Source organism: Leucopleurus acutus (genome assembly GCF_964270905.1).
Source record: "Leucopleurus acutus genome assembly, chromosome: 7".
Taxonomy (NCBI): Eukaryota; Metazoa; Chordata; class Mammalia; order Artiodactyla; family Delphinidae; genus Leucopleurus; species Leucopleurus acutus.
The window spans coordinates 43,785,699-43,810,048 of NC_139150.1; the positions used below are offsets into that span (position 1 = coordinate 43,785,699).

General features: G+C 42.0%; 1 protein-coding gene across 3 annotated transcripts in view; it reads right to left on the minus strand.

Annotated features, from left to right (window-relative positions):
• The window catches only part of PCSK5 (proprotein convertase subtilisin/kexin type 5), a 452,417-nt gene that overhangs the window by 60,413 nt on the left and 367,654 nt on the right, over window positions 1-24,350 (minus strand). For 2 of the 3 annotated variants that reach the window (XM_082843247.1, XM_082843246.1), the window contains exons 23-24: window positions 22,933-23,139; window positions 22,518-22,586 (exon numbers count right to left, since the gene is read on the minus strand). In XM_082843247.1, the coding sequence (XP_082699373.1) occupies window positions 22,518-22,586; window positions 22,933-23,139 (276 nt within the window). The remainder of the gene's footprint in view (window positions 1-22,517; window positions 22,587-22,932; window positions 23,140-24,350) is intronic. The other variant, XM_082843248.1, reaches the window with a different exon arrangement.

Here is a 24,350-nt window from a genome sequence, read left to right on the forward strand (position 1 = left end):
GCACCCACAAGCATGTATGCAGGTTTTGTGAGGATGGACAATGAATTACTAAACAAAAAGGTAATACTCTTCAAATTTCTGAGAGCCCTTTCTCCTTGTAGCCAAAGATTAATAAACAAAGATTAATAAACAAATCCTAGCTGTTTTGGTGCTGCAGTAAATAAAGTGAAAAGTTGACCGTAAAAGAGAACTCAGGCTGTGGCAATACTTAATCTAAACAGTTCATGGGGAAATGAGCCCATTATCATAATGAAAAATAAAAGCTTAGCACCTGCCAGCGAGGCAAGCCACCCCTGAGACATGATGGCTTGTGGGGCCGTGCAGGGCTGGAGATGCTGTGCTGTAGAGCCTACAATGGCCTTAACACAGGGGCTTTGTGATGACACAGAAGAGATTCCATGGAACAGCTAGATGCCCAGTCCCTGCAAAGCCAAACTCTTCTTCCTAATGAATCTCACGTGACGGCTGTAACAGCATTCCAGTGGCACTTAGGTCTGAAAACAAGAGGGATTTCACAGTGTAATTAAGTCTACACAATAACACATAAAGTAGAAAGCAGACTGACAATTATCTGTCAGATTTGAGCAGAGCTTGGCCTCACTATGAAGTGTCTTCGATTGGTTATCTCGTATGATTCTTTGGGATAATTGCTGGCTCTGTCTTCATTTCATGTTTTATGGGCCTGATTGTTCTGTGAAAGCTCTTCTGTTTTCTTTCTCCATGGCATGGGAACACCTCAGGACCAGTTTGCAGGGTTCACTTAGAAAAGAGCTCCATTTTATAAGGCAGACCGTCTTGCAGTCAGCTGAGATTCCTCTTTCAGACACCACAGAGATTCTGTCTCCAAGGCCATTGTTCTTCCAGCCATTTCCCAGCCCTCCAGGGGCCTTCATTCATATTGGCAGGTGATAAGCTATGTTCAAGTCACGGGTAATCATAGTAATTCGGCATTTTTCCTTATTAGCACCTCTGAATGGAGAAACTGCGTGGAAACTGCTCATCTGTGCTGTCTCTTTTCTCTAGGCTTAGAGCTTTTATGCTCCAGATGGGCTATGTTGTTAGTCCAAAGGGATTAAACGAAAGCGCATGTACCAGTCTTTCTAATGGTCACAAATTACATGGATGAGATGCTCAGCGTTTCTTTCTTCACTTTGAGAGAAGCCACCGACCTGGTAGGAGAGCCATTGTTATTTTCATTCCTGGTTCTTGACACACTATTGAATGAGACACTGTCAAATGATGGACGCACACGTGGGCGCCTGAGTGCATGAGTGTTTCTTATTGGTGATGAGAGCAATTTTCCAAAGCATTAATACGTTTTAGGAATCTCCAGTATTTTCTAAAAAAACTTGGCACGGATGGAAGTGGGGCTGGCTTGACCACAGAAGGCTCAAAACCTCATATATTTTGGTATGTGGATAGAAGGGAACAGCATTCAGTTTCCGTAAGCACACCTCCCCAAACACCGGTGTTCTATACCAACATTATCAAAGATGAAAGGGCTTATTTTGCAATGAGAATTAAATAGGCAAACGTTTAGAATCATTTGGAGACACCTGTGATTTATCCAACCCATCATGATCACTCCTGTAGGCCCATTATTATCAATAATTCTGTCTACATGCAGTAAATACATGTAATTATTTTTTACAATGGACTAATTCCTTCATTCGTCTAACATTTGGGCTGACAGCTGTGCTACCTTTGTGAGGCAGTATATTTATTTACTTAGCCTGCTGTATGGGTATTTCTAAGCACTAGGCTAGCACTTCAGGGTCTAAGAACTATTAAATCTAAAATTAGTGGATTCTTTGAAAATTGTGTTTTCTTTGAGCAGGACTTACGTTTAATACACCCTAAGCAAAGTCTGAGGAAATTTTCTGTCTTTGTGCTAGTTTTGGAAGCTATACGTTCTAAACGCCTAGAAAATGGACAGGCATGATAAGATAGGTATCACATGAAATTATAGATCAGAAGAAAACATGTGGCTTGAACAGACACCAAGTGCTACCAGTTCCTTCTCTTTAGAGGATCGCAGACTTGGGTGGTTTTTCTAACATTTTACAGGCACTCCTCATTTTATTGCACTTCACAGATACTGCACATTTTACAAATTGAAGGTTGTGACAGCCCTGCCTCGAGCAAGTCTATTGGTACCATTTTTCCAACAACATTTGCTCACTTCAAGTCTCTATCACATTTTGGTAATTCTCACACTATTTCGAACTTTTCCATGATTATTATTTTGGTTATGGTGATCTGTGATCAGTGATCTTTGATGTTACTATTGTAATTGCTTTGGGGAGCCACAAACCACATCCACGTGAGACAGCAAACTTACTCGCTAAATGTGTACGTTCTGACTGCTCTGCTGACTGGACATGCCCTGTTCTCTCTCCCTCTCCTTGAGCTTCCCTATTTCCTGAGATCCAATATCAAAATTAGGCCAGTTAATAATCCTACAATGGCAAAAGCTAGAAATGATTAAGCTTAGTGAGGAAGGCGTATGTCAGATGTTGAAACAGGCTGAAAGCTAGGCCTCTTGTGCCAGACAGTTAGACAAGTTGTGAAGGTAGAGGAAAAGTTCTCGCAAGAAATTAAAAGTGCTACTCCGGTGAACACACGCATGATGAGAGAGCGAAACAGGCTTGTTGCAGATATGGAGAAAGTTTGAGTGGTTGGAATAGAAGAGCAAACCAGCCACGGCATTCCCTTCAGCCAAAGCTTAATCTAGAGCAAGGCCCTAACTCTCTTCAATTCTAGGAAGGCTAAAAGAGGTGAGGAAGCTGTAGAAAAACAGTCTGAAGCTGGCAGAGGCTGGTTCATGAGGTTTAAGGAAAGAAGCCACCTCCGTAACGTAAAAGTGCAAGGTGAAGCCGCAAGTGTTGATGTAGAAGCTTCAGCAAGTTATCCAGAAGATCTTTAATTAAGATAATTCATGAAGGTGGCTACACTAAACAAGAGATTTTCAAGGTAGACAAAACAGACTTCTATTGGAAGAAGATGCCACCTAGGACTTTCATAGCTAGAGAGGAGAAGTCAATGACTGGCTTCAAAGCTTCAAAGGACAGGGTGACTGTCTTGTTAGGAGCTAATGCAGCTGGTGACTAAAAGTTGAAGCCAATACTCATTTACCGCTTTGAAAATCCTAAGGCCCTTAAGAACTTTGCTAACTCTACTCTGCTTGTGCTCTATAAATGGAACAACAAAGCCTGGATGACAGCACATCTATTTACAGCACGGTTTACTGAATAACTTAAGCCCACTGTTGAGATCTGATGAGAAAAAAGATTCCTTTCCAATTATTACTGCTCGCAGACAATGTACCTGGTCACCCAAGAGCTCTGATGGAGATGTATAATGAGATTAATGTATTTTCATGCCTGCTAACACAATATTCATACTGCGGTCAAGAAGTCATTTTGACTTTCAAGTCTTATTATTTAAGAAATTAAGAACACATGGGATTCATGCGAAGAGGTCAAAATATCAACATTAACAGGAGTTCGGAAGTTGATTCCAACCCTCATGAATGACTTTGAGGGGTTCAAGACTTCGGTGGGGGAAGGAACGGCAGATATGATGTAAATAGCAAAACTAGAACTAGAAGTAGAGCCTGAAGATGTGGCTGAATTGCTGCAATCTCATGATGAAACGAACATGACAAATTATATGGATGAGCAAAGAAAGTGGTTTCCTGAGATGGAATCTACTCCTGGTAAAGATGCTGTGAAGATTGTTGAAATGACAACAAAGGATTTAGAATATTATGTAAACTTAGTTGATAAAGCAGTGGCAGGGTTTGGGAGGATTGACTCCAATTTTGCAAAAAGTTCTGTGTTAAAACGCACTGTGTCAAACAGCACTGCACGCTACAGAGAAATCATTTGTGAGAGGAAGATCACTCGATGCGGCAAACTTCACCGTTGTCTAAAATTGCCTCAGCACCCCCACCTTCAGCAGCTGTCACCCTGCCCTGTCGGCAGCCATCAGCATGGAGGCAAGACCCTCCACCAGCAAAATGATTAGGACTTGCTGGAAGCTCAGATGATGGTTAGCATTTTCTTTTTTCGTAATAATGCCTTTTTAAATTAAGGTACATACATTGTTTCTTTCGACATAATACCATTGCACACTTAATAGACTACGGGAGAGTGTAAACATAACATATGCATTGGGAAACCAAAAATTTTGTGTGATTTGCTTTTTTGTGGTATTCGCTTTATTGTGGTGGTCTGGAACTGAACCCACAGTATCTCCAAGGTATGTCTGTAATTTCAAACTTGCAGAAAAGTTGCAAGAATAAAACCATTTATACTTTACTCAGATTTACCTGTTGTTAACATTCTGCCCCACTTGATGTATAATTTGCTCACTTGCTTTAACTCTGTGTATAAAATATACACACACATACATACCTTACAAATACATACATATATTACATACATGTGTTTGTATATATATGTATTTTTTTCCCCTCCCCTGAACCATTGAAAATAAAACGCACACATCGTGGCCCTTATCTCTAAATATTTCAGTGTGTATTTCTTAAGAATAAGTACATTCTCTTATATAACCGCAATATATACATCAACTTCAGGAAATTTAACATTTATAAATACACTTATTTATCTACAATCTACACTCCAGTTTTTTTCAGTTGACTGAATCATGTCCAGTGGTGATCTGGTCTAGAATTACATATTGCATTTAGTTATCTTGTCTCTTTAGTCTCCTCTAATCTGGAACAACTCCTTGGTTCTTCTTTGTCTTTTGTGACACTGACATTTTTGAAAGGCAGAAGTTCCTTTTTAATAGCATGCTTCTCATTTGCCTGCTATTTCCTGTTGGTTAGATTCAGGTTAATTGTTCCCAGCCAAACTACTGCGTAGGTCATGTGGTGCTCTTCTCAAGCTATCCTATCCAGAAATATGCAACGTGTATCCATCTGTCCCTCTTTAGTGATGTTAATTTGCACTCTTGTTTTTGCATCTCAAGAAATTCGCTTGCACTTCAGTCCAGCACAACACTCAGCCCCTGAAGCTGGTGAACAATTCCTTTAAAACAACTAAAAGGACGCTATTCCAGGAGAGGCAGGAAGAGGGGTTTCAGAATTCAGAGCTCAACACCAAGGCAGGAAGAGATTTTTGAGATAAAAAACAATATTAATAATTGTGCTGTTAATAATATTTATAAGAAATGCCAACATTTATTGAGCTCTTACCATGTGCCAAGTACTTCATTACGTACTTTAAATGGTGTATTCGTTTTCTATTGATGTCGTAACAAATTATCGTAAATTTAGCAGCTTAAAGCATTACAGACTTATTCTTTTACAGTTCTGTGGTCAGAAGTCGGTATGGGTCACACTGGGCTAAAATCAGAGTCGTGGCAAGGCTGGCGCCTTTCTGGAGGCTCTTGGAGAGAATCCGTTTCCTTACTCATTCAGGTGGTTGACACAATTCAGGTCATTTTTTGCAGTTGTAAGACTGAGATCCATTTCCTTACTGACTATCACAGAGGGTTGTATCCAGCTTGTAGAGGCCACCCATCTTCCTCAGCTCCGGGGGCCCCTTCGGCTAGCTTCAAAGCCAGCAGTGAGGGATTTCTCTTTCTCTTTCATCTCCTCCTGACTGTAGCTAGAAAGGTTCTCCGCTTTTAAGGACTCGTGTGCTTAGGTTCGGCCCATCTGGATAATCTAGGACAACATCCCCATCTGAAAATCTTTAACATTAATTATATCTTTGAAGTCCCTTTTGCTGTGGAAGGCAACATATTCATAGGATCCGGGGATTAGGACATTGACAACTTTGGGGAGCCATTATTCTGCCTACCATGGATGGAGTAACTCCCAGCGATGCTGAGAGGTAGGTCCTGAAATTGTCTCTAGTATATGTATGATGATGCCGAAGTTTAAAGAAGTTAAATGAATTTCCCAGAATCACACAACTGGTAACGAGGCTGAGCCAGGATTAACTTCAAGCAGAAGGGTTTATCTAATCTGGAGGATTCACATTTTTATTTTAGCAGCAGAATCCTTTATCAAACGGGAACTTATGAAAAATCAAATACATTAAAAAGGGTCAAAGCAAAGCTGCTCTGGCTAAATTGGGAGAAGTGACAGTGAGGGGAGGGAAGGGCTTCACAGAACAGAGGGCAGACCACCAATCATCCAGTCTCTGTTTCCAGATGAGCATGTGAGGCCCAGAGACAAGCGTGCAATGACTTGCCTGAAGTGAGCTCTGGGGCTGGAGTCTGGCTCCTCCGCTCCCCACGAGGGCTCTTTCAAACCTGCCCCATAGGTTTACCTGTCAGGAGTCTGCTTGTTTATTTGTTCTAAAATTGTGTATTGAGCATCTACACGTGGTAGGCAGGATTCAGGTACTGATGAGACAACAGCAAAGAGAACAAAGTCCCTGCCTGCCTGGCGGTTACATTTTAATGAAGGAAGAAGCACAGCAAACAAGCTTTAAAACTAAATAAAAAATTAAAATATCAGGGACTTCCCTGGTGTTCCAGTGGTAAAGAATCCACCTTCCAATGCAGGGGACGCGGGTTCCATCCCTGGTCGGGGAACTAGGATCCCACATGCCGTGGGGCAACTAAGCCTGCGCGCCACAACTACTGAGCTTGAGCGCCTCAACGAGAGAGCCCACGTGCCACAAATTACAGAGCCCACGCGTCACAACCAGAGAGAGAAAACCCGCATGCCACAACCAGAGAGAAGCCCGAGCCGTAATGAAAAGATCCTGCATGCCTCAACAAAGATCCCGCGTGCTACAACTAAGACCCGACACAGCCAAAAAAATAAGGAAAAAAAATTAAAATATCAGATAATTGCATGAGATCTGGCAGCATTAAAATAGGTGATTGCTGTGTGTATGTGTTAGTGTGGAGTGAGAGTGGAGGTGAGGGGTCGGGGGAGGAGAAAGAGAGAGAGAGAGGTAGGGACAGAGACAGAAACAGAGACGGGCTGACTTCTTTAGATTGGGTGCTGCAGGGAAGCCTCTTAGAGGTGATGTTTAAACTGAGCTGTGATGGGGCTTCCCTGATGGCGCAGTGGTTGAGAGTCCGCCTGCCGATGCAGGGGACACGGGTTCGTGCCCTGGTCCAGGAAGATCCCACATGCCGCGGAGCGGCTGGGCCTGTGAGCCGTGGCCGCTGGGCCTGCGCGTCCGGAGCCTGTACTCCGCGATGGGGAGAGGTCGCAACAGTGAGAGGCCCGTGTACCGCCAAAAAATTAAAAAAATAAACTGAGCTGTGGTGGCAGGAAGGAGCCGGCCGGGTTAATATCTCGAGAAGAGTACTGCAGGTGGAGGAAACAACACCTAAGGCAGGGCCTGGGGGCAAGAATGGGCTAGAAGCAATCTTGACCAGGATCCCCAAGTGTAGCTGAGAGTAAGGATGAAGAGAGAGGGGTAGGTGATGAGGTCAGAGACGTGGAGAAGGCTAAAATTAGTAAGGCTCTTTGGATTACAATGCACATCTGTCAGTTGTCCAGCATTTTCTACTAGTTCTAGCTTGAACCAGGCATAGAATTCCAAGTACAGGATTGCTGGCTTCTAGGCAGACCAAAGCCTAATGCCCCACCAGATGCGGTATCTGTTCATTGGACAGGGTTCCATTGCTTTCCCCCAGTTTCTTGCTAAGCTCCCAAGTGGCCCATCCCATGAATGCACACTTGGGCATGTAATGTGCCAGTTGGACAGTGGCCCTGGGTAACTGTCATTAGCCATGCGTGCCAAGGTCAAGGTAAGCAGTGACTGACTTCGTGCTTCAGATTCTGCATGTTTTAACATGCAAAGGGGTAATTACTATACCCAGTCCCCAGGAGTAATTGACATCTTTTATGTTTTGAAGTCTCAGTAGGTCAGACTTCCCATTTGTAAAACTTTTCGGTTGCTCTCTTGCTGAGCACATAAAACAAATTTACTTCTGAACTGAGACCTTGTATGCCAAATTTTTATAGCCTTAAATATAGTATTTTATCACTACTATAAATGTTGTCTCACCTCTCACAGACCCTTCAGTGCTAAAGGCAAGAGCCTTTCTAATTCACTTGTTTCAATTCATAGAGGATTTCTAAGTTGAAGCCGGGTCATTTGGATAATATTTCAGATGTACAGACTGCATTTCTGCTAAACATAATAAATCTGCAATTTTACAATTGGTTTGGGCAGCTAGCAGGATTGTAGCAGGCTTTCCAATAAACGCCCCTTCAAAACAACCTCCTTTCTCTTTCCACACTCACCTCCAGACCTCACCCAAAGGCTCGATGTCATCCCTGAAATGTTGGGGACACGGTAATATGGAGACTACAATTTTAGGTTGATTTATTTTTCTAGCGGAACATCCAGGTTTCTAGCAATTATTTTAGGGCATAAAATTCCTTTGTGATGATAAATCAAGCTGTCAGCTCTTTCTGGTCCAAATTAGAGGTTGGAGAGATTGAGAAACTTTTCTGCTTTAGTATCCCACCCTTTGCATCTCCAGATTAGATTACACATGTTAGCCCTCTAGAGTTAATGCCATGTTTGCCCTCGGCTTTGCTCTGATCTTGGTGAGCTGGGAACTTCTCAGGCATAAATGCTCCTCTCTCAGTGCTCTCATGGGCCTCGCGCTCCCTGGTGGACATGGAACAAGGGGCTGGGAGGTAGACACCCCTGGGTTGCTTCCCTGGCTCATACAAAACATTATCTACTTGTCTCACCTAGGGGTGGATAGTTTATAGGCAGTCAGAACACACTGTTTTTATGGAAAAGATCTGGGAAAAAAAAAAAAAAGGCAGCTACAGATGGCCATAGGCACCGTTGGGAGGAAAAAAGTTTCGACTGACCCGGTAACATCACCAGCGAGGGCATGACTAATGTTGCGAGTTGTTGGCATGGCCATCCCCTGCCTTCCAGTACTTCAACTGTGGGTACTTGGCCAAGGGGTGGGAAATGAGGGACCCTGTCCCTGTGCCCTTGGCTGTCTCCAGCTTGCTGTGCCATTTGGTCCCCATTTTGCTTCTTGTGCCCTGGGGTGGCCCACTGTGCTGGATGCTGAACTGAGGCTGTGGGTCGGGCTGCAGCCAAGGTTTTCTGGTGGGAGTTGCAGGGAGACTTCATGGAAAGGACGAGTCTGGACTCCTACCAAATTACCCTCCTGTCGACTGTTGGAAGGCTGGAATTTCAGACTCAAGAGGTGCAGAGGCAATTTACTGACACTCATTGTTGGCCTGAGTCTTAGCTGGAGATCTGCCTGTTGAGCAACTGGGTATCAACATGAGAAGCTCCCACACTCAGCTTCTCTCGATTCTGGTGTCTGCTCTCAATTCTGGTGTCTGCTCTGTGACTTAAATCAATTTTTTTCTCATCTGCCAGTGGAGCTTGAAGCTCTTCCTACCATCTGGTAAAGGACTGTGAAAAGGCAATGTGGCAGTGGTGCAGGGAGATGGAGCTCTGGGGGTAAGATGAGGACAGCTCAGAGTAGGCACGAAAGTCACAGGTATTTTACTGAGTGCCTACCTGCTGACAAGTACTACGCTAAGTGCTTATGACACAACGGCACCCAATTTAGAAGTGTGGCCTCAGGTATATCAACAGGCCTCTTGATGATGGCAGATATGATAGGAAAGAAAAAGGGTGGAAATGGAGAGAAAGCAAATTATATTTTATTTTGATATTAATAATAGAGGCTCTTGGTTTCACTCCCTTAGGGAGCCCAAGATACGATCATTTTTCTAGTTTTCATTATAATCTCTAGGGCCATATTAGGAGGTAAAAAGAAGGCAACTTATGATGTTTTCCTTTACAAAACAGGATGCAATTAAGAAATGAAAAGTATATGGGACTTGCCCAAAGATTTTCATTGTGGTAGGGGAAGGATGGAGATAGATACTAAGATTTCAGACTCCATTTTCCACAATCCCACAAAATCAAGCTGAGATCTAACCATCCAAGGTTCCAGTGACTACTGCTGGTCTCGCTTTTATTTTTGTTTTCAAATTAATGGACAGACATAAGCTGAAGGATTTCAGAAATATCATCAATATTTCACCGAAAAAAAAGTAATTTGGCAACATTCTTCCAGCTTGTTACTCCTAAAAATGCAAAAGAGATATTCTTGTTGGTTTCTAGAGAGTCCTGTAGAGGTGAAATCCATCCCACCAGCGTAAGTGTCCCTTGCCCCTAATCACTGGCAGTTTAAGGTCGCAGGCACCATGATGCTTTCAGGAATGGCAGCTGGTCTTCTGAACCCCTCCACCCTGTGCATCGTGCTCGACCACACTCTGCGCTTTTGTTTAACTAGGTTTGTTTTGGAAGTAATTGGCTCAGCTCTCTTTCTGCGAGCACACGTGATTCAGACAGCCTTGGCTTTCAGCTCGACTTCGCAGGACATTTACACAACTAGTAGGAGGAAGTTTCATTATACCTGGCTCTGGGGGGAAATAGCGTGAAGAGCCAAGATGATGAGCTACTTGATCTAGCATTGAACTTAGGCTACCTTCCCATTATGTCTTCTCCCCCATCACCGTAAGAATGTGAACTTGAATGTAGGAGGAGCAGAGGGAAACTTCAGGCAACACAACTAAGTAGCATAAGAATATAACCAAGCGTGAAACAAATATGGCAGGTTGACTTACACGACTTTCATTTACATCGTCTAGGAAAATGAGTGCAATCTACTCTGGAAAAAGAGTAAATATTTGGATGTTCTGTTGGTTTGGAGCCAGAGAGTCCTAAGTTTAAATTTAGCTTGGAAACTTGCTAGTTATGTGACTTTGGGCAAGTTGCAAACTCTCTGGGCCTTGGTTTTCTCATCTGTGAAATGGGGATAAGGATTTTGAACAGAGAGGATTGTTTTGGGGAGTAGAGATCATGTTTGTAAAGTGCCTACCTAGGTGATCACCTCATATGGAATGGACAGTAAGTTGGAGTTATTATGATATAATGTATCTGCTTCTGCTTCAGCTTCATCCTCAACAGTGTTTTAGATACGATGTTGAAGTTATCTGTTTATATACCCATCTTAAATCAACTCTGATTGCACATTAGAATCAGTCCAAGAGTTTTGGAAAAATACTGATGCATGAGCCTCACCCCAGACCAATTAAATCAGAAACCTTGGAAGTGGGTCTCAGCACTGCATTTTTCTATCTCCCCAGGTGATTTTCAGATGCACCCAGGGCCGAGAATCACCGAGCTTTCCATTTCCATGCAAGCCCTTGGAGAGCAGAGAGCATGTTTGCTCACCTGTGTATCCCCGTGCTTAGCCTGATAGGGGTGCCCAATAAATATTTCTTGAACTAAACTCTAAGAAATGGAGAGAAAGTTGTCCAAATTCCTAAGACTGGTCTCATATGGGCACATTTCTTGAGCAGTCGATAAAGGCAAGATATACCAGCATGTTATTAATTCTCATAATAGGGGTTTGAAAGAACAGGGTAAAGAAAGATCAAGGTCCTTTCAGCTGACAGTCTACCTATCATGTCATTTATCACTGGTCCTCTTTTTGACTCTTCCGTTGCTAAGGGATCAGAGAAGTGAGATAGCAGGATACTTTGGGGAACTCCATCGGTTGAAAAAATATAGCAGCTTCTTCAGAAGAGTTTTTTAGAGAGAAGGAGAAAGTCAGACACTGCCAAGGTAGATAGTGGGCAATTATCTTGGGTAAGATTCAGAGCGGTGCAAGAGAGAAATCAGTGACACAGACTGGACACATGTTTGGGGCTATTTCACGTGCAAACATATGAGGTGAGACCTCAGCATATACCAGTAACAGTCTTAGTCACCACGTGAGAATGTCTTTAGGATGTTCACCATATTAGTTTCTTTCCCTTTTGCGGGCACGTGGCAAGATTGCATCTCCCCAGTCTGCAGTCTCAGGCAGAACCATATGATTTGCTTTGGCCAAAAAATATGAGAGCTGGAGTTATAAGTGTCAATCCTGGGGGAACCTTTAAAAGCCAGTGTACTTTGCTTCTGCCATGACAAGGTAATTAATGGCTGCTCCGTCAACCTGGGTCCTGGACTGAGGACCATGCAGAGCAGAGTTCTCAGCTGACCCATGATGGAGATGTAGCACAAGTGAAAAATCAACCTTTGTTGTCTTAAGTTCTTGAGATTTGGGGATAATCCGTTATCATAGCACAACCTTGCCCATCATAGTGCATACTTGGGACAGACAGCTTCAAAGCCAACTACTTCCTCTGTGAAAAAAGTAAACAAAGTTAATGCCCAAGATTGCTTGAAACTGACAGCTTAACTCCTCTGTCACTTCTCATGTGCATAAAATGGAGCAAGTTTCAACACTTCTTTAATCCTCAGTTTCTCCAGCTGTAAAAATCACTGGATTATAGATGTGAAAATACATCATCTATGTAAGTGCCTAGCACCGTGCCTGGCGAATGACGATGCTCAGTAAATATTAGGTTACACAGTCCTGTTATTTGTGGAATAATAATGGGAAAGCAGAAAGCACAAAAGTATGCAATAAATATTTGCTAAATAAATTAATCAAGAAAGCCAGGATGAATAAGGAACCATGAAAGTGCAAAACTTCTGCAAATTCTTCCAACTGTGGGTTCTCTTTTCTTAAGGTTTCTTTTCTTCTAACCCACCACCTTTGAAATGAGATATCACTTAGAAAATGAGGGGAGAGGGAGTCTCTAATAAATGAAAAATATGTTTTTGTTTTCGAGACAGGGCTGTCCCCACTGTCTAATAGAGCTGGCTCATTTCTCTTTTCTTCAGCAAACTGGTGACAGTGCATTTAGATTCCAGTCCTTCCTCTGAACATGGCTCATGTTTGGGCTTTTAAAGAAAAGAGTCATCTCGAAGCATGCGGGATCCTCCCCGACCAGGGCACGAACCCGCGTCCCCTGCATCGGCAGGCGGACTCTCAACCACTGCGCCACCAGGGAAGCCCAGGCTAATATACATTTTATTCTGCAATGCCTTTGATTTGCAAGGCACCAAAACTGTTTGACACTGTTCCTGTTCCCCCAGAAATTTTATGGAAAAGGTCCAAAGGAAGATGTAGATAAAAGTAAAGTAGTGATCTGTGACTACCATATTTCATTTGAAAAACCCTGTATGTCTGCTCCATTGGAAAACTAAACCATGAAATTCATGTCTCACATGTCTTCATATTGTTTTCTCTATGACCGAGGTCTCACTCCTTAATAGAAAATAGAGTAGCAGGAGGAAGTGAGGTTGGTTCTCTAATTCCTGGATCTGAAGCTTGAATCTAACATGGGTCAGGGTGGAGAGAGCTCACATCATATTCACAAGGAGAAGAGAGGGGTGTCTCTTGTCAATCATACCCTTATGATGGAACCCACTTTCCAGAAAGTAAAAGAGTTCCTGTGAAAGTGAATGAAACTGAAGGCAGGTAAACTGGCAGAGAGGAATCCAGGGCTAAATGAAATTGAGCCCCCTTCTCTTAGTCCTTCTGCTGCAAGGATTCTCCTATCTGCTCTGCTCCATCTCAGAACATTCCAGATGCAGGTCCTAAAGGCTGACAGTTTCAGGTGAGCTGTGATCCCAAGTCAATTTGCATGACTATTACTTTCACTGTTTGGTACATTTAGTTATGGCATCTGGGTTTACAGTGGTAGCTAAACAAAGTATAATAGCTATTATGTGTAGAACTGAGGAAAGGGGCAGATATAAATTTTTCTTTTATCTTTTTATTATTCCATAAAGCATAATAATCTTTCCTGTAGAATCAGAAGGGAAGAACACTAGGTGGTATGGATAGAATGGTTGTGCAACACATAGGTTTTGATCTTGAGCTACTAGAATCAAGTCCAAGCCCTAATGGCTGCCAGCCCTGTTATCTTATGTAAGTTTCGTAACTGTTTTGAGCTTAATTTCTTCATCCGAAAAATGAGAACAATAATTACATTTACTTCTTAGAGTTAAGTGAGGTAATACACATATAGAACATGAGTAAGTGTGCAATAAATGCTGGCAATTAGGTTACTGTTATGGTTTTACTATGTAGAGATAGGAAAGAGGGGCACTGATAACGTTATACTTTACTTTTTCTTTTGCGGTACGCGGGCCTCTCACTGCTGTGGCCTCTCCCGTTGCGGAGCACAGGCTCCGGACGCGCAGGCTCAGCGGCCATGGCTCACGGGCCCTGCCACTCCGTGGCATGTGGGATCTTCCCAGACCCATGTCCCCTGCATCGACAGGTGGACTCTCAACCACTGCGCCATCAGGGAAGCCCTATACTTTACTTTTTAAATCAGACTTATTGAAATATAATTTTCGTAGTGTAACATTTGCCCTTTTTAGGTGTACAGTTCTATGAATTTTGACAAATAAACATGCAGTCATGTAATCACCCCTGACAATCAAGATACAGGACACTTCCAACACCCCAAATAGTTCCCTCATGCCCTTGATGGTGAGATTATTATTAACTGAACTCCATAATGGACTCAGATTTCCCTAGTTTTTACCTTTTGTCTTTTTTTCTGACCCAGGATCCCACCTAGGTTACCATACTACATTTAGCAGTCAGGTTTCCTTAGGTTCCCCTTGACTATGACAGTTTCTCAGACTTTACTTTTTTGACAACCTTAACAGTGTTGAGGAGTACTAATCAGGTATTTTACGAAATAGCCCTCTATTGAAATGTTTTCCTGACGATGTTTTTTTCATGATCAGACTGGGGTTATGGGTTTTGGGGTGGAAGACTGCAGAGGCAAAATGCCATTCTGCTCCTTTTACATCAAGGGTATCTGCCCATTAATCTGATATGGCGGGCTTCCCCGTAGCGCAGCGGTTAAGAATCCGCCTGCCAATGCAGGGGACACGGGTTCGAGCCATGGTCCGGGAAGATCCCACGTGCCACGGAGCAACTAAGTCCATGTGCCACAGCTACTGAAGCCTGCGCTCTAGAGCCCGCAAGCCACAACTACTGAACATATGTGCCACAACTACTGAAGCCCACATGCCTAGAACCTGTGCTCCGCAACAAGAGAAGCCACCGCAGTGAGAAGCCCGTGCACCACAATGAAGAGTAGCTCCCACCCGCCACAACTAGAGAAAGCCCCCTTGAAGCAACGAAGACCCAACGCAGCCAAAAATAAATAAATAAAATAAATAAATTTATTTAAAAAAATCTGATATAGCACTGCTGACATTGACCTTGATCACTTGGATGAGCTAGTGCTTATCAGGTTTCTCCACTGCGAGGCTCTTCCCCTTCCTCCCTTTCATACTGTCCTCTTGGAAGGAAGTCACTATGTGCAACCTGCACTTGAGGAGTAGGGAGCCATGCTCACTTCCTGGAGGGAATAGATAAGTTATTTGCAATGTTTTGCCCGGAAGATTTGTCTCCTCTGCCCCATTTACTTACTTACTCAACCATTTATTTATTTTTATCTTATGAACTCATAGATTCTTATTTTATACTCTGGGTCATAAGCTAATACTATTTTATTTATATCATTGCTCAAATTGTCCCCGTTTTGGCTACTGGGGGCTCCTTCAGTTGTCTCCTATGTCCCTTTGCTGTACCCCCATCATTGTGGGTTTTTTTTCCTTTGAGTGCTCTCTTGCTTTCTGTCACTACACAATGCTACAGCTCATCTGGTCTATTTCCTGCCCCAGTCCTAGAATCAGCCAATTTTCCGAGAAGCCTTGGTGTCTTTTATTGGAGGATGGTGTTAAGAATCTAGATCTGGGCACTAGGTGTGGTTATTGCTACTGGCGTGTTGCTTCTAGGCCCTCTCAGCTGACGCAGCATGAAGTGCTTTTTTCTCTCCAATTTAAAAAGCTTTTTTTTCAAAGTTACAGAAAGCCAGAAATAGCACAGTGAACAACTTTATATGCTTTACCTCAATCCTTTTATTCCTCTGAACCATTTGAAAATAAGTTGTGGACATCATGACATTTCATCCCTGAACTCCGCAGCCATGACAATCAAAAATGTCTCAAAACATTGACCAAGGTCCCCTGGCATCACAGTCACCTCCAGTTGAAAGTCATTGGTCTAGACACTTTCGTCGAGGTTCCTAGGTGATATTGTTAATATATCACATCAGGAAACACATGATGTTATGTTGTATGGAACTAATGATGGTAATGTTAAGTGTAATAACTTGGTTAAGTTGGTATCAGCAAATCCCTCCATTGTAGTTAACTAGTAATTATGGAAGTACTTTGAGTCTGTGTGATTATTGTGTCCCCGAACAGTTCTCCACCTAAAGATTGTAGCATCCACTCATAGTTCTCCCTCGAATCAATACACTAGGGGATGTAAAATGAAGATACTCTAATTATTCCCTTGGATATATAACAGGTGAAATCTTACTGTAAAGAGCTTTCTCCCTTATTCTATTTTCCCATCGCTTCCTTCCTCTCTTCTTTAAATATCATTCTTTTTTTTTTTAAGAAGATGTTGGGGGTAGGAGTTTATTTATTTTTGCTGTGTTGAGTCTTCGTTTCTGTGCGTGGGCTTTCTCTAGTTGTGGCAAGTGGGGGCTACTCTTCATCGCGTTGCGCGGGCCTCTCACTATCACGGCCTCTCCTGTTGCGGAGCACAGGCTCCAGACATGCAGGCTCAGTAATTGTGGCTCACGGGCCTAGTTGCTCCGCGGCATGTGGGTTCTTTCCAGACAAGGGCTCGAACCCGTGTCTCCTGCATTGGCAGGCAGACTCTCAACCACTTTGCCACCAGGGAAGCCCCCTAAATATCATTCTTGATGCATAGATTATTTTTATTAATTGAATTGTAATCGTTATCATCTTTTTTTTGGTTGACGCTCAAATTGTCCCAGATTGGCTGGTGGGAGCCCATTCACACTAATTACTGTGTCATTTGTTGTGAGTATGTAACCCACTTACATGGTTCAAATCAAAACTATGTAAAAAGGTATACCTAGAAAAGGCTCACTCGCATTCCTTTTACACTTTTCTCTGTAGGTAAGCATTTTCATTAGTTTCTGATGTATCTTTTCTGTGTTTCTTATTTAAAAATAAGTAAAAAATGTATATGTGTGTGTGTATAATATATATATATATATACATATACACACACATATGTTTTATTTCACCATCTATTCTTACCAAAAAGGTAGCACACTATGTACATTTTTTGGCGCCTTGCCTTCTACTTAACAGTGTATCGTAAAACCACCGTCAGTTCATATAGACCTTTGCTCTTTTATGGCTGCATAGTACTCCATTATGTATGTGTCCTTCAGTTGATTCAATGAGTTTCTTCCACAAGAAGGCATTTAGGCTGTTTAAAATAGTTTACACCACAAATAATGCCACAATGAATAACATTGTGAATATGCTGTTTTGAGTTTGTGGGTGCACATCCTTAGGATAAATTCCCAGAAGGGGTGTTGCAGGGTCAAAGCATAGATGCGTATGTGATTGTGTTGTATATTGCCAACTTTCCTTCAACAGTGGTCGTACCATTTTGTCTTCCATCAGTTACGGTTAAGAGGGCTTTCTTACAGCCTTTCCTGTACAGTGTTTTGTAAGCTTTTGAAATATTGCCAGTCTAATAGGTGAGACATGGTATGTTATGGTTGTTTTAATTTGCATTTCCCATATAATGAACAAAGTTAAGCATCTTTTCTTATGCATAAGGTCATTTGTTTCATGTGATTTTTTGAATTCTTTTTAAAAAATAATTAATTAATTTATTTTTGGCTGCTTTGGGTCTTCATTGCTGCGTGCAGGCTTTCTCTAGTTGCGGCGAGCGGGGGCTACTCTTCGTTGTGGTGCATGGGCTTCTCACTGTGGTGGCTTCTCTTGTTGCGGAGCACGGGCTCTAGGTGTGAGAGCTTTAGTAGCTGTGGCTCTAGAGCGCAGGCTCGGTAGTTGTGGTGCATGGGTTTACTTGCTCTGTGGCATGTGGAATCTTCCCGGACCAGGGCTTGAACCCGTGTTCCCTGCATTGGCAGGCGGATTCTTAACCACTGAGCCACCAGGGAAGTCCATTTCATGTGATTTTTAAAACCTATCTCTTTCTTCATAACTTCCTGGCTCTTACCTTAGATCAGGCTCCTGTTACTTCAGACCCAGAATTCTGAAATAGTCATCTAGCTGGTTTCTCTGCTTGCAACTTCACTCCCTTTCAACTACCCTCAACACAGTTATTGGAGTTACAACATTAATCTTTTTGAAACACCTCTTCAAAAAATTCTCTCTTTTTTTTTTCTATAATAACCTTCAGTTATTCCCTTTTAGGCACAAACTCATGAGTCCAGAATTCAAGTTATGATCTTCAGTCACTCTAAAGTGATTGCCTATTCCCTTGTATTTGCAGTATTATATTCCTTCTGCAAAATTAGTGTCCTAAAATCCATGGCAGAAATCCTTCCCTCCAAACCTTTTTTTCTGCGATTGTCTAGGTCAAAAGCCCCTCCATAGTGCAGCCCTGCTCGCTTATCTGTCTAAATTCCATGGAAACTCTAAGGCTCATCTCAAGTCGCATTTTCTTGGAAGCCTTCCTTAATCACTTCAGTGCCCAGGGCTTCCACCCTTTGCTAAATTCACTTGGTACATATATTTATCCCCTTAACTGTCACTTAATTAATTAATTTATATTTATTTATTTATTTTTTAACATCTTTATTGGAGTATAATTGCTTTACAATGGTGTGTTAGTTTCTGCTTTATAACAAAGTGAATCAGTTATACATATACATATGTCCCCATATCTCTTCCCTCTTGCGTCTCCCTGCCTCCCACCCTCCCTACGCCACCCCTCCAGGTGGTCACAAAGCACTGAGCTGATCTCCCTGTGCTATGCGGCTTCTTCCCACTAGCTATCTACCTTACGTTTGGTAGTGTATATATGTCCATGCCATTCTCTCACTTCGTCCCAGCTTACCCTTCCCCCTCCCCGTAGCCTCAAGTCCATTGTCTAGTAGGTCTGTGTCTTTATTCCCATCTTGCCCCTAGGTTGTTCATGACCTTTTTTTGTTTGTTTACTTTTTGTTTTAGATTCCATATATATGTGTTAGCGTACGGTATTTGTTTTTCTCTTTCTGACTTCACTCTGTATGACAGACTCTAGGTCCATCCAACTCACTACAAATAACTCAATTTCGTTTCTTTTTATGGCTGAGTAATATTCCATTGTATACATGTGCCACATCTTCTTTATCCATTCATCTGTTGATGGGCACTTAGGTTGCTTCCATGTCCTGGCTATTGTAAACAGAGCTGCAATGAACATTTTGGTACATGACTCTTTTGAATGATGGTTTTCTCAGGGTATATGCCCAGTAGTGGGATTGCTGGGTCATATGGTAGTTCTATTTTTAGTTTTTTAAGGAACCTCCATACTGTTCTCCATAGTGGCTGTATCAATTTACATTCCCACCAAGAGTGCAAGAGGGTTCCCTTTTCTCCACACCCTCTCCAGCATTTATTGTTTGTAGATTTTTTGATGATGGCCATTCTGACCAGTGTGGCACTTAATTTAAATGGTTTTTTTCTCTTTCAGTAGCTTAAAAATTTTCAAATTTGTGTATATTTTCCCTCAAGAGTAGGGACTATTGCTGTTTTAGTAAGTACGCAAATATTAATCAGTTTTCATCACCCATTTCTGAGCCAAGATAAAGGCACATTAATCTCTATTTTATCTATATGGTAAGGAAGTAAAGAGATCTTAAGCAATTTGATTAAAATCAGTCATTAAGTCAATGCTGATGTAGGTATGGGCCCCAAATCTTAGGTTATAGTCAAGTGTCAAGTGTAAAAATGATTCTATTTGCTTATCCTCTCAATTAGTGAAGAAATGTAATTTAGAACACTTAGATTTATCTTAGTTGAAATTTCCATTTAAGATATTGGTTACAAAGACAAAGGATTTGGCATCAAATCCTCTTAGAATAAAATGATATTATGTAAAATGCTATCCGTTTGTTTTCAGCCTGATAAAAGGCCCATAGACACAGTCTGACTAGAGAAAACGTATCTAAATCCATGTGTGTCCTGAGCCATGCGTCTCTGCTTTGAATTTGGGCAACCCTCAAATTCAATTCAACAAACGTTTACACATTTATTGTGCTTTTATTATACCCTAGACATGCTGCTAGTTCTTGTGGGAGCAGTGTATATGTCACAGAGTTTGTTCTGAAGTAGTTTACTCTCTAGGCAGAAAGATGTGTACACACCAAATATTACACAAATCAGCAGTAAAAAGTATTATCATTGGCCTACAAACCAGGGGAAACAAGCAAAAAGAGTTAATTCTATTGGAAAGATTAACGAAAGCTTCAGAGATAAGATGATAATTGATTTCAGCTAAGACAATACAAAAATAAATAAGGTTCAACATATAGAGAGTTAATAAATTAAGAGAAATTTTCAAATTTCAAGTTAGAAATTAGCAGAATGTTCTATGTCACCCTCTCCTGCAGTCCTACTACACTGTATACATCTCTCTAGTCTGGCAGCTTGACTTGTAAAAGATTTGGTTCCAGGTGTGTCACTTATGGCAGCCAGAGAGGGCCTCACAGCAGAATCACAGTCATATCACCTTTGAATTCCCACTGCCAAGGCCAGCACTCTGCACATAGTAGACAACTGAAGTCTCTTAAAGGAGGGAATGAGTATTTTAATAGCACTTTGTAAAGTGAATCAAACTTTCTAATTTATCTCTTTTTTTGAAAACTGATTCTTTTGGATTTTGAGTCCCCAGATTGCTGGGGTCTGCTATGGAATTCATCATCCAGGAGAGACATCTCAGTCTCATCTTTAGCTGAATCAGCTAAGGGAAGGGTGGGTACAATACAGATCATGGTTGTTACTGTTCCCACCCCCGTGCCAAGATTCTCACTGATCCACACATATTCATCCACCTCTTTAAACCTGAGAGCCAAAATCATACGTTTGAGATTTTACAGACAGACAGACAGACAGACAGACAGACAGACAGACACACACACACACACACACACACCCCTCCATGATGCATAAAGATGTTAGCATGGACACATAACACACGACAGCAAAGGTATAAAAAGAGACCACAAAATTTAGCAGGGAAAATGGGCAAATATGGTCCAAAATGGACAAAAAAGTGAAATCAAGGTAGTCAAAAACATTTATCATTGCTCCCTGTAAGAAAGACTACGTCCCATCTCTTCACAAGAAACACTGGGATTTACTCATCTTTTAGATTTTAATACTTTTATTACTTAGTTTAGATCTATTTTTGTTTCCCAGAAAATTAGTATTTTATCCTTAAATCTCTGACTCTAAGTGCTACCCCCTTCTTAAGTGGGAGTTATTATTGTATTTTATTTTCCAATAATATATGCTCCATTGTATAGTGGAAGGTAATGGGGGAATGGTATTCCAGTTCCTCAAAACTCTGTTTTGTAGTTACATATATTATAGATAATACGTCTTTCCATTGAAGGCAGACAGATGGTGATGGTCATCAGATAAATTATAACTCATGTATAATATTTAAGAATTAAGGGAATCTATTAGGTAAGGCCAATGAAAAGTCTACTTAATCCTGGCACAGTCTAACCCCCTGCAACTTCATGAGTGCTTTATGAAGCATGGGCTTCACTGGCAACTTGTTAGAAATGCAAATTCTTAGGCCCCACTCTAGACCCCTGAATCAGAATCTGCATTTTAACAAATCCCCCTAGTGATGTGTGTGCACATTGAAGTTTTAGAAGCATGAGTCAAGCAGTCACAGGGTTTCATGGAAACTCTATGAAGAAAGATTATCCCATCCATCTTTAATTTAGGTTGGGTTTCCTTTCAAAGATCCATAAGACCAAGTGCCAATTATGTCAATATCTTGCCTAAATTTACATTAAGATACACTCTTGGAGTTTGGTGGCCTCTCGATTTTTCATTTTACGTCCAATCCAATGGTGCTGTGTGATACACCCTGTTCCGCAGGAGAACCAGGCGTGCATGGGGAGAAAGGAGAAGGCAATAATTTGAGCTAGAGAATTATACGGAAGACTGGCAAGTGCTTTTCATTGTATGATGGGGATTTTAAACTCTACTGACTCCATGTTGCTTTCCTCTCAAAAGATTGTCTTGGGCTCCAAGCAGTAGAATCATTTTTGCAAAGGAAAATTCCCAAACTTCTGAAAAGCTTTTGTGTTTCATGTACGGAGTGAGTTAGAGTAATTATGTATTTCTCCACTTGAGTTTATTTCTCTCCCACCATTACTCATTTCAAAATTGTCACCTTGAGAGGCTAAGCAGAGGCCGAGTCCCAGGCACCCTGAACTGCGGTTGCTGTAGGTATCACCTGCCAACTAGCTAACAATCAGAGGAAATGATACCTGTCCTTTCCTAAACTTGAGTTTCGCGGAGACTAGTGACCTATCCATTGCCTCAAAAGGGAGCATCTCTCACTGTGACCCTGTTTACGTGGAAGTGAGCCTACTTAATGGATACTGATGGTGACAGTGATGATGACAACAATGACAAGAGTCCCTGTTGAAGGAATGACAGGATGTGTGAAGAAGGACACAGTTATTTCAACTCTAAGGAAAAAGGGAGAGGACGTACCTAAACTGCATCCCAGACACCCTTCTTCACAAGGCATGCATTCTTCGTAGTCTGGGTCTTGGACTTCACCTATACAATAAGAGGAGTAAAAAGCACAATTTCATTTTCACTGAATGGAGACCCATTAGTTGCTATAAAAATATGTTGGCGTGTAGCTTATTTTCAAGCAAATCATAGAGCAATTATGAAACCCACAACCATGACTGAGGATATATGTGTCACCCACATTTTCACATTTTATCTCCTTCTATTAATTTAATAGATTAGATTAGTTTGACTGGGCACAAATAGCACAAAGTTGGACTGTATGCCATGCAACTAGTTTTGAAATCAAGTTGGTAGGTTTTATTTATTAAAGAAGTAAGTTCAGTTTCTGGGAACATAGTTGGGTATATAAGTGATGAAGCAGTCTTACCTTGTCCACACTCTAACTTCCGGCAGGTGCGGTTGGAGGGCACCAGGAAGTAGCCACGCCCACATCGTGTGCAGACGTGTGAGCTGTGGCAAAGCTCACAGTTGTCCGGGCAAGGCCGGCAGGTGTGGCCCTCGTCAGGGTAGTGGCCTGTGGGGCAGTTCTCCCGGCACTCTCCCCAGTACAGGAACCGCTCTCGGCCATGCTTATCTAAACAGATAGAAATGAGCAAAATTAAAAGAAGGAAAATGTACAAAATTAACCATGAAGGTAATATAACTGAAGTCATTTTATTAAAAAGATATGACCAACTGCTTTTGCTCCCAGTAGACCAGAAAGATAAAAATGGTTGAATAGAAAATGCAGTATCTTTGAACTTGAAGTTGAAAAGACTTCCTTGGGCTCCTTTTGGTGTCTGTAGGAGCTCACAGAGTTGGGGACTATAGAGATCCCATGAGAATAAACAAATGCTTGATGATAGATGCATTTCTATGATAGTGCAATCTTTTAGAATGATTTTGAATTCTGTTATCAGAATCACACACTTGTGTTAACTGTATAAGGACTGACTTTTTGCACAGCTACCAATCCTGTATTGACAGTCTATTGAAGCACTCAACCAAACATGCCTCTTTGACTCCTTCATATGAATTCCTGGAAGTTCTGAGTGGCTGTCAACATTGGACTCTACAAGGAAAGAATCAGCAGTACTCCCAGTATGAGACTGTGGGAATCTGCTCCTGCAGAAGACCCAATGTTGCCCCTGGAGGGAATGGAAAATTCGAATCAATTCCAAGCTATCATAATCAATGCAAAAGGATTCTAATCAGTTCTAATCATACACTTAAACACATAAGATTAATGTAGATGCACCTAGAGGCCTCCTACCTCCCACCCCCTGGAGTTTTTGCTTGTGCTAAGTGTGCCCAGGGCATCCATCTTCTCTGAATCAGGTCTCCCACATGCCCCTGGCTCTGAAAATATCTGCATTACCTAAAATAACTGGGTCTAGAATTCACTCATAATGTGATCTACCACACGAAGACCCAGAACCATTGACCTTCAAGATGCAAGGCTGTTGGGACTTCCCTGGTAGTCCAGTGGTAAAGAGTCTGCCTTCCAACGCAGGGGACATGGGTTCGATCCCTGGTCAGGGAACTAAGATCCCACATGCCGCGGGGCAACTAAGCCCACATGCCACAACTACTGAGCTTGCGTGCCTCAACTAGAGAGCCTGCGTGCTGCAAACTACAGAGCCCATCCACCCTGAAACCCATGCGCCACAACTACAGAGCCCACACACCCTGGAGCCCTCATGCCAAAACTAAAGAAGAGAAAACCTGCAGGCCACAACTAGAGAGAAGCCCGTGCACCACAACGAAGAACCTGTGTGCCACAACTAAGACCCAATGCAGCCAATT